This window comes from Equus przewalskii, chromosome 9 (assembly GCF_037783145.1).
Source record: "Equus przewalskii isolate Varuska chromosome 9, EquPr2, whole genome shotgun sequence".
In the NCBI taxonomy this organism is placed as follows: domain Eukaryota; kingdom Metazoa; phylum Chordata; class Mammalia; order Perissodactyla; family Equidae; genus Equus; species Equus przewalskii.
In genome coordinates this window covers 71,870,598-71,881,264 of record NC_091839.1, presented here as the reverse complement: position 1 = coordinate 71,881,264, position 10,667 = coordinate 71,870,598, and the positions used below count along the sequence as shown (strand labels likewise).

General features: G+C 40.7%; 1 protein-coding gene across 16 annotated transcripts in view; it reads right to left on the bottom strand.

Annotated features, from left to right (window-relative positions):
• Positions 1-2,539: 2,539 nt before the first annotated feature.
• TPD52L1 (TPD52 like 1) overlaps positions 2,540-10,667 on the bottom strand; it is a 98,986-nt gene continuing 90,858 nt past the window's right edge. For 8 of the 16 annotated variants that reach the window (XM_070556975.1, XM_008542814.2, XM_070556974.1 and 5 more), the window contains 2 exons: positions 8,280-8,340; positions 2,540-3,152 (listed from right to left, as the gene is read on the bottom strand). In XM_070556975.1, the coding sequence (XP_070413076.1) occupies positions 3,024-3,152; positions 8,280-8,340 (190 nt within the window). In that variant the 3' untranslated portion in view covers positions 2,540-3,023. The remainder of the gene's footprint in view (positions 3,153-8,279; positions 8,341-10,667) is intronic. The other 8 variants (XM_070556981.1, XM_070556982.1, XM_070556985.1 and 5 more) reach the window with 1 other exon arrangement.

Here is a 10,667-nt window from a genome sequence, read left to right as displayed (position 1 = left end):
CAAGCCAACAGGTAATTCTGGAACAATGAAGAGTGGCAGAGAGCAGCTTAAATTCCCAGCGTTCTCTTCACGTTGACCACTGTGAATGGCGTGGCACATCAAGACATTCCATAATAAATCACGCAGTTTGTTCTGTTTTCTATGGTTTGTGGAATTGAAAAAAGATGGAGTCTCTCATGTTAAGACCCTAAAATGGAGCCAGGAGGACATGAAGAGGAGAGGAAGAAATTCCTTCTTCAGAATGAACTCCTGAACTCATCAAATGCCTGAAATGCATCTGCATGTCTTCTCAAGGAAGATAAGATTATCGGGACAGAGACCTCATTCCTGTCAAGGTCACCGTCTATATTCCTAAATTTTCATGGCTTGTTTCAACCGACCCTCATCCCATGACTACCTTGGGCCTGGGATTTGGTGAGACCTTCCTTTCTCTTTTATTCTTTGCGTTTCTTAGCCATGACTATCAGGCCTTCCCTCTCCTTTCCAAGGCCGGAACACAATTCAGGTGCTACTTGAATCTGTGACCCAGGCTGCAGTGCTAAAAAACCCTGAGTAAACCTCTGTTTGTTTGAGTCTATGAGAGCCTACCTCACAATTGGTTGACAGGTTCAGGAGCAGATTTTTAAGAACGTGTAGTTTAGGGTAAGATGCAGATTGCTTGGCTGACATGATCTACCAATAATCATAGTCTTTATGAGATGTGAGTTTAAGATAAAGTAGCGGTGTAAATTTATGAATATTTTCAATCAAAGCAATAGTATCTAAAAAGCAGTAAACGGTTAAACTAGAGAATGAATTCCTTTTTTGAAAAGCAGGTATATTTTGTAATCACAATTCACATTGAAATTTTCGATTATTGAGATCCATTTTGTATTGACATCATTTTGTATACATGGTGTGGATCAGAAGTCATTTTGATTTGTTAGTACAAGGTTATGTCCATTGTGTGCAAAAACCTTTTAGCACTTGTGGAACAGGTTAAACTACTGTGTGTGAACTGAGCCCAGCTGGGCAGAATAGGGAGTGAGCAGCCACTCCAGTTGGGATGAGCTGGCACATGAGAAATGGGGGAGAAACAGGCAGCTCTTGAGTGACTAGGCAGTGAGGAAATGCAACCGCTGGGCTAAGACCACCCCCCTACCAACAACTGATTTAGTTATTATGCTCCATCAAGTGATGTGGCTTATTCACACACGTCTTATGACAAAATGAAAAAATACCCATGTCATTGTCATTATATCACTCCCAGATTAGAGTGAATAATTTTTTTAAAAACTTTTCAATTAATAGGGGTGGCATGAATATAGAATTTGAAATCAGAAGTTTTGAAGAATGGTTTAAAATAAACAACTAAAATATATTTGAAGCTTTGAAGCATTAACACTAATTTTCTTGATTCTTTCTCTATCCAATTTTAATACTGTGTTTTCAGATTGTAAGGCTGAGACTATTGTGTGCAGAAATTGGTTGGTGAATTAAGATATTTGTTTATAAAACCGTAACTCTGCTTTTCCTAATACAATGCAGTGTGCTGAGTGCTGTCAAAAAGAAGGTGGCAGTGAGTTTAGAAGAGGTGACCATTTCAGACGCACCAGGCAACTGCAGATTGGGTTCAGAGAGATTGGAACCGGTGCAGCAGCGGGCGAGCAACACAGTCACAAGCCAGCTGGATGGGGTTTGGCTTCAACCAACAGGCTGGAAGGATAAATTAGGGAGAATGCCAACGTTCCCACTGGCAGGGCTTTGTTGTTCACAGTTGTCCACTCTGGTTCATGTTTACAGCCCCAAAGCGCTCTCTGCTAAGATTCCATGCCTCAGAGATGATGGCCCTGACCCAGTCTGATTTTCACTTAGGTGTGCAAATTGTCCTGCTCTATTACTTTGCATAGAATTTTCAGATTGGCTTTATTTCACTATGTCACATATATCCACTTCTATTTAAGAATAAATTTAAAAATGAACAATGAACATACTAACAAGAATATATAAATATATATATTACGTGGATTATATACTTAAGTATTTATATTTGAATTGTGATTTTTTAGTTAGTACGTCTATTCTGTGTGCATTTAAGAAATGTATCTATAGGATGTAGCTTTGGTAGTTACAAATGTATATTCCTATTCAGAAGAAAAGAGAACCATATGATGTGGAAAGTAGGCGTTACCACAGAAATCTGATTGTGTTCATGCGATGCTTTTTTCATTCACGTGAGCAATTTGCAAACTGGAAGGGGGTGCAGACCTCTGCTTCTCGTTTTCTAGCCACCCCTTTTCCGACATCCCTTACCTACTTACTCAGTAGTTACCTGACTTAACTACTTCTCCACGTGGGTTAGAGAGAATTTTAGAATTGGAGATTATTTTAGCATCCTAGGGTGGCTAAGGTTATAATCACTTTCGGATCCACTCTCATGTTCACTAAATTCGCAGTGGAAGTTGATTTAAGATAGCGTCTTCAGAATCGTTAACTACCACGTTTTTAAGGTCATCAACAGCCCTGAGGAGTTAAAGAAATCAAGAATTCAAAGTCATCATTAAAGTCAATTATTTTAATTGCTTAAATAAACATACATAATTGATAGAGGTGAGGGGCGATCACAGGCAGGTTGATGAAATTTGCAGTCATCCCGTTGCTAGAGACGGTCGGTCGGAAAGAGCTCCCTCCCGTGGACCGACTCAACCGAGAGGGGGTACTCACTTAGCGCCCAAAGACATGCACATGGTAAAGGAGTCCAAGCAAACACCACAGCAAATAAGTAAGAGCTACAGGTTTGGAAGGTATGTTGAATTACACAAAGACAAGGGTCACGACCAATTGTGCACCTGCTCAAATCAGGACATTTTACAAGAGGACAGTCTGTGAAGACTGAAGTGGGATGGTCAAGCGGTCCATCATCAACACAAATACAAGTGGAAGTCATTTTATTAAACTTGGCGCGAGGCCAGTTGAAGAACAAGGTCAAGGCCTGGCTTTTCCCAGCGGGAGTCTGGTCTCCAGGTCGGGGGTGCGGGCCGGGGCTAGCACTGCAGCTCCTCCTCCTCGGCCCGCCGGGGGCCGCCCCCCGAGCTCTGCGCGCTGGCCTGCGCCGCGGAGCTGAGCACCTCCTCGAAGCTGCCTCCGCCGTGGGTCGTCCCGCCTACTTTCGTCTGAAACGGGTGCAGACGCAAAAGTGCAGTTAGTTCATTGTTTCGGTAATGTTTTTATAAGATAGCTTGGTTACTTTCAAGTTCAGGAATACTTTTATTCTTGAAAGAGGATATAAAGGATGCGGAGAAGTCAGGTCCCTTTAGCACTGTGCTAAGATGTCCTTCATACTTGGGCTCCGGGATTGGATTAAAAACTTCTGTTTTACAATTTTAGCAACACTCCCATTATCTCTTCTACATCTGATTCCTAGTCCCTTCGGGAGCATATCCGGATCTGTGGATCTGCACTCTCTACTCACTCACTCAAAGAACCGATTTAATCAGAACGGAACTGGATTTTAGATAAATTCCCCCAATTTTGCAAACGTATGAACGTCTTTAAGTGACTTCAGCTTAGGTTTTCTACTTGGCATTTAGCAAGGCAATCTGGATTTCTGACAAATGTCCTTTGAAAAGGCAGAGAGGCTCAACGGGATTTCTGGTCTCCGCTTTCCTAGCTGGAGCTGCATCAAGTCTGAAGCATTGGTCACTGCACATCTTTCTAGGCAGTTGCCTTTAAAGGACGAACACCTCTTAAAATGCAAAGTTATGATGCTTTACGAGGCTCCCTTTTTGTGTACTTGTTATTGGCTAATAAGACTAGAATCGGGAAGGGGTCGGCCCCGTGGCCGAGGGGTCGAGTGGTTAATTTCGGGAGCTCCACTGCAGGTGGCCCAGTGTTTCGTCAGTTCGAATCCTGGGTGCGGACAATGGCACTGCTCATCGAGCCACGCTGAGGCGGCGTCCCACATGCCACAACTAGAAGGACCCACAACGAAGAATATACAACTATGTACCGGGGGCCTTTGGGGAGAAAAAGGAAAAAATAAAATCTTAAAAGAAAAAAAGAATAGAATCAGGAAGAAATCAATTTATGATATAAGAAATACATATTTTGAAAACTTCCTTATTAAAAAGTCCTTCAAAAGAATATTTAATGGTCCAAAATGCATAATGCAAGTCTTATTAATGGTCATGTTGGCCTTCCTCTAACCATTAACAATATAGAACAACGCTTTGGGGAAAAGGAAGGTATAGAACAGATAACGTTGCTGTTCCCAAAATGCTGTCTCCATCTCAGTCACCAAGTCATCACTCACAAGAACAGAAACCACAGGAGGATGTGTCCACACCCTGCCTGGCCTGCACACACACTTTTCTCCAATTATCACTAAAATCCCTCTCTGCCTTTTTTTTAAGATTTTATTTTTTTCCTTTTTCTCCCCAAAGCCCCCCGGTACATAGGTGTATATTCTTCGTTGTGGGTCCTTCTAGTTGTGGCATGTGGGATGCCACCTCAGCGTGGTTTGATGAGCAGTGCCATGTCCGCGCCCAGGATGCGAACCGACGAAACTCTGGGCCGCCTGCAGCGGAGCGCATGAACTTAACCACTCGGCCCCGGGGCCAGCCCCCCCCTCTGCCTTTTTAAGTTCAATTACTAAGCTGAATTTTTCCACTCTGCTTAGGCTCAGAAAACTCGTTCTGGAAAGTGACAGATAGTAAATATTTTAGGCTTAGGAACCACACAGTCTCTGTCACAAATACTCAAACCAGCCATTGTAGAAAGCAGCCAAGGACAGTACATAAGTGAATGAGCATGGCTGTGTTCCAAAAAGACTGTTATGTATGGACACTGAAATGTGAATTTGATGTAATTTTCACGTCACAAACAATTATTTTTCCTTTGATTTTTTTTTCAACCATTAAAAAATGTAAACACAATTCTTAGCTTATAGGCCATTCAAAAAGAGGCAAACAGCTGCATTTGACCCACAGGCCTTTGTCTGCAGACCTCTGGCTCAGAGCATCAAGTCCTGCTCCATTCTGTGTTACCTTAGCCCTGGGAAGAAGGGTTTGCTTTCAACTATGTGATTTTTCACTATGCTTATTTCATCCCAGAGAGAAACAGGATTAATTCAATGTAACCTATGCTATTAATAGTTCCCACTCTCTTTATTTTATTCCGATTTTCTTTTGCAATCGACGTCACACACAGTATTGAGTTAGGTGAATACTAATTACTGATATTTTCTTCTGGGCCTTGTTTCATTCTTCTCTCCTAGTTCTTGATTTTCTCAAATCAAAATGGGGAAATAAAGAAGGAGGGAATCTCTTTGAAATAAAGCAATTTGGCAAAGAGAGGAGTGGAATAAAGGAGTTTCTCCACCATGTGGGTGTCGTGACCACACACTGCAATACTTTGGGCCAGGACCTGCTCAAGCAAAGATGGGAACAACAAACCTCTCCCGGACTCTTCCCGTCGTGATGGCTTTTTCAGCCAAGGATTTGTCAATTTGTCCCCAAAATTATAACTGTTCTTTACATAAAATTTTATTTGAATTACTGAGTTGGGCTGCCTAATCTCATAAAATAGCTGGTTGAAAGGACACAAAGAAGCAATCGCTATAATATATTTTGCCTTTTTTTAAGGTTTTAATTCAGGCCATGCAATATATTCATCAAAAAGTAGGTGCATTGAAAATATGGTTTGCTTGACATGGTGCAGAACGGTTGGAAGCGAGATGGTTATTTGTGATTCACTGGAACACAGCAGAATATTCCAAATGTAGTTTCACAGGAGCTAAGTCTGGGTCTGCTTTTGGTTTGTTTGTTTTGGATGAAATAGAAAGTGTGCCCTTTGGGTGCACAGATGACACCAGCTCAGATGTCATCAAGTGATATAGTGACGTATTACAAGGATGAAGGCAGAAAGGACTAAATTTTCTATGATTATGATGAATTGGAAGGTTTTTCATGGAAAATCAAAACATCTACAGAATTGGGGATAAAGGAAGAACAAATAATTGGTGCAAATGCCACACGTTGTGTGACAGATTGTGTGAGAAGATGGCAGAAATGGACCTCACTTCACGGCAGAACATTATTTCTAAGAGGACACAAAAATGAACCTGATCCCCTTTAAGTGGTGTATTAAAAATCAAGCTTAACGCAGGACGTGTGAAAGGAAATGCAGCACAGAGACCTGCAAGGAATTTCACCCATCCTTAGTGGTTCATTTCTTCAGCAGAAAACAGCCTCAGGATCCATACATGAAGAAAGTTATAGAAATTTTGGAGAAGATTTAGAACACAAAAGTAAACTATGCAGAAAATAAATTAGATAAAAAAAGGGCTAAACATCTATTATTTAGTCTGGAGAAAAAAGGAATGAGAAATTTCTAATTATTGAGGAAGTGGGAGGTTTTACACAAAGTACGATTATTAGCTATTCTCCATTGCCTGGGTGGGCAGAAAAAGAAGAATGAGGCATTGACCATGACATAGGAGGTGGGTGGGATATAAGTCTTGTTAAACCCATGAACAATCATGTAGACCCAGAATCTACTTTCAGGAGGTCTTGACACCAGCCAGTATCCAGTCGGCTGAGTTAGTTTTGAGCATGTCTGAAGGAGGAGGCAGACTCTAAACCTTCCGTCCCGATGGGGGGAATAAAGTGAGAAGCTGAGAGTAGGGACCAAGCCCTTAGGTCATCTGTGAGCTGTGAGCTTACCAGAGTTTCCTAAAAAGCAAATGAAAATAGGTTGTTCTTTATTCTTCTTTTGCTTCTTCATCTCTCCTTCTTCTAAAGAAAACCTAAAAGGTACAACTTCTCCTATGTCAGAACTTGTCTAACAAGCAACAGAATCCATCCTCTTTGGAATGTCTAAAGCTGAGAAGCAAATGTTGAGAAATGGACTCCTAGGATCTCCTGAGGCTTTTGCTTTGAGAATAGATATTCTAGCAAGAGAAAGGTCCAAAATACTGCATGGCCCTCTCTATCAAAAGTTTTCCCTACAAAAGGGGGCAACTTAGTGGTCCCTATTGGTCCCTATATTACTCAATGAGTGATGATTTTGACAAGCAGGGTAGTGAAATTGCACAACTAGAAACTGCTGGTAAATGAAACCATGGTAAATGCTGAGTAATAATTTCATTCTTGCCTTAAACAACTAATCAAGGCCGAATAAAGCAGAAGTAGAGACTATGTGAAAGACCTTCCCCTAAGAGGAAGGAAAGACCCTCCAGGGCAAAATCAATAAGAGCTTCTAGAACCTCTAGGAAGGAGTCACTGATGTGCTCACAGACGCTCACTGGGCAGCACGGGGGAGAGCAGGATGGTGAGGGACGACTCACAAGAGGCTGGATAACCAGCATGTTCATATAGCTGCTTTTCATCTGGTTAAAATTCATATGTATTCTTAATCTTCCCAGGGATTAAGGGATTAAGATTAAGATTAGGGAAATACAGAAATGGACTGTATACAAAATAGGGATAATGATATCAAGATGTAATTAAGTCACTGTTTAAGGGACATCTTTAAAAAAATAAATTAGTAGTTTCAATGATTCTTCCCATTTTAAAAGGTCTATACATTCTAAGACTAGACTAATTTTATGTTTGCTCTTCTCTCCTCTGTAGATGAACCTGCCTCTGCTCAAACAATAAATTCAATGAATTCTTTTAGCACCTACCATGTAACGGGCATAGTTTCAGTTTATATACAGGGATTACATGCATTATTAAAAATAACGCATTTGGGGGCTGAGCTTTATTTTCCCTCCGTGATTACCATACTGCACTGTGCTCAGTATACATGTGAACCGAGTAAATGAGTCGAGGCAGCCGACGAGCAGCGGATGGCTATATAGCACATGGAGCCAAGTTCATGTTTGCTAGTGCACGTCCAAACCAGAGGAGCTTGGAGCTGTTCTTGAACTTTCACTTACACTTTAAATTCAGAATTCACATATCCTTCATCCTATCCGCAATCCTCTCTCCCATATCTACTTTTGGGGGGATGGCATTAGGAGTTCTAACCAGTGAAGAGGTGAATACAAACCTTAATTCACTTTAATGAACAATTCACCCTAAATGGTTTATACAAACAACTCTGTAAGGATACAGTAACACTATTCAATGCTGGTTTTATTTATAGATTTATATGTGAAGAAAAGGACTGACTCTATACAAGGCTGCCTTGTTGGTTGTACCGGCGGCTGGCAGCCCCACCTATGGAACTAACCACAGCAATGACTGAGCTGACCTGATTCAATGGACCCAATGACACAAAATTCACTTCATCTGTACCTTAAGGCTTGTGACAGTTGTCTCAACCCTCTCCTCAAATGATTTGAAAGTAGGAGAATTCCTAAAATAACAAAAAAAGAGAGGTCAGCTCCAAAGACCAAGCTGTCTTAGCAACCTTGCCATGTGGTTTTCTGCTCTTATTTGTGAGCATCAGCTCTGCACCAGAGCTGGATGTAGGTTTGCCACCTACACCGGCCATGTTTTGAAATACATGTCACTTCTGCTACGTTAGATCCAGAAACCATAACCTGCCACAGAATTTTTCTAAGTAAAGTAGTCAGATACTCAACTGTAGAATAAATAATATAGCATTTGACAATGATACAGCTCTAACAATTCCATGGTGAACCATAAATCATTTCCAATAAGTCAAAGGTAGTTTCATTTTTCATTTACTAATTAATTGTTTCTATCGCAACAACTCCTTTTCCCAACTCAGTTTTTTTGTAAGCAATGGAAAGTCTATCTGAAGAATATCATGTTTGAGTTTTCCCACTTGGAATTTTAAAAGTTAGTTATTTCAGTGAATGTGAGACAAGACAGAAATAGCTCAAGATAAAAAACGGTTCATAAGTTTTCTCTTTCCAGTGCCTTAAAAAGTAATCATTTTGTCAACTTCCATGAAGCAGTATTTCTAAAAGTCAATGCTTTCATTATAAGTTGAAATATACCCATTACTTGTCTAAGCCTTGATCAAGATGACATTATAAGCACATGCTGTTTTTCCTCTCAAAGAGGGTACACTTACTCATTCTCTTACCAGAGAGAACCTTCGCAGTTGACTGACATACTATTTGTGACTCATCCATCGTGTTAAATAATCATTATACCATCTTCTTACTTGAAGCATTAGACACTTCATTTGGTGCTTTTTTATTTCCTGTACTGAATTTGGCCACACGACATGATGATTTAATGTCATCATTACCATTAAAAATGATATCACAAAGTACAACTAAAGAACAGGAACTGAACTAAAAATGTATATTAAATCTTGTATCCATGTCAGCTTTCACTAACAACGACTGCCATGATTTTCAGGTCAAATAATTCACCTGGATGTTAGTATATTTGATATACTAATGGCTACTTGGTATCTCTCCAGAGTGCAGAAGAAATAAAATAAGAGGAATAGCCTAGAAAACTTCATAAGAGAGAGTGGCTATAAAATAGGGGCTTCATTGTATGGTGTGGGATGAAGCACGGCTCTAGCACTTTCCAGAGGAAACTATGTAGAGAATATGTTTTTGAGTGAATTTGACTTTCGTAAGGATTATCTCCTGAGACCCTGACGCTCCAGATGGTCAGAAAAGCATTTGCATTCAAGTATGTGAATTAACAACGGTGAGTTCAGAGGGCCCAACCACAGCATCACATCTTGCATATGACTCAAACATAAGTCAAATTCCTATAAGTAATCCTCCATCAGACCTCTGTTTCACGATGAAATATTAGTGAAATTACACTTGAATGACTCAAAAGTATACTCTTATTGACACCTGACTTCCACCACAAGTTTTATTTGGTCCACCCTGCTCACATAACTGGTGTCACCCATCAGTTACACAGGACCACAGCGGGCAAACAGTTCAGCTTCATGGTTCATGGGTATGCTAGATGAGGAAAATCATTTTTTTTAAGTTAATTTCAAGCAAGCTCATGAGGGCTGCATTTGATCCATAAGCCACTAGATGGATTCATGGTTTACAGAGTACAACCATGTTAATTTTTTGGAAGCCTTGTTTGGACACCCAGACTTAAAAGTTAACAGTAAAAGAGCTCAGGGCCATACATTGTGCTACTCAATTTGGGTGTTTTTATGCTAGGGGGAGCAAGTCATTCAAAGACAGACTAAGCAATCCTGAATCTATGCTCTCTATTTTTACCACCAAATTAGGGAAATCAAATGCCATGGTTAAATTTCCAAAGTAACCAAATAACCCCAGTGTAGAAAAGACATCACCAGATATAATAAAACAGATAGAAAATCTCCAGAATGTGTGCCGGAGAACAGGGAGAAAATGTTTACTCAGATTTAATCATATCTTTTACAACTACACACAGTTTGCAGTTGCAAATGACCCTAGAAAGAATTTGGCTTCAGCGGTCTCAAACTATTCAGAGTAACTGAACCCGAGCTATAACGTATTTACACCACAATATATAACAGAAAGCAGGCGGAAGAGGGGCAGTTCTGACTGAAGGAGGGGAGGGTCCCAGAGGCTTCATCCCTGCCCCCCGCCCCCTCCTCCCTTGCAGCCCAAGGCAGCTCTAGGGTTCCTGGGAGCACCAAGGGAAGAGCAGGAAATCTGGTTCTAGACTCTTATTTTAAACGTGATCTAACTTATTATCACTGAGGTGACTTTCCCGAGGCTGCAAAGTTCATTC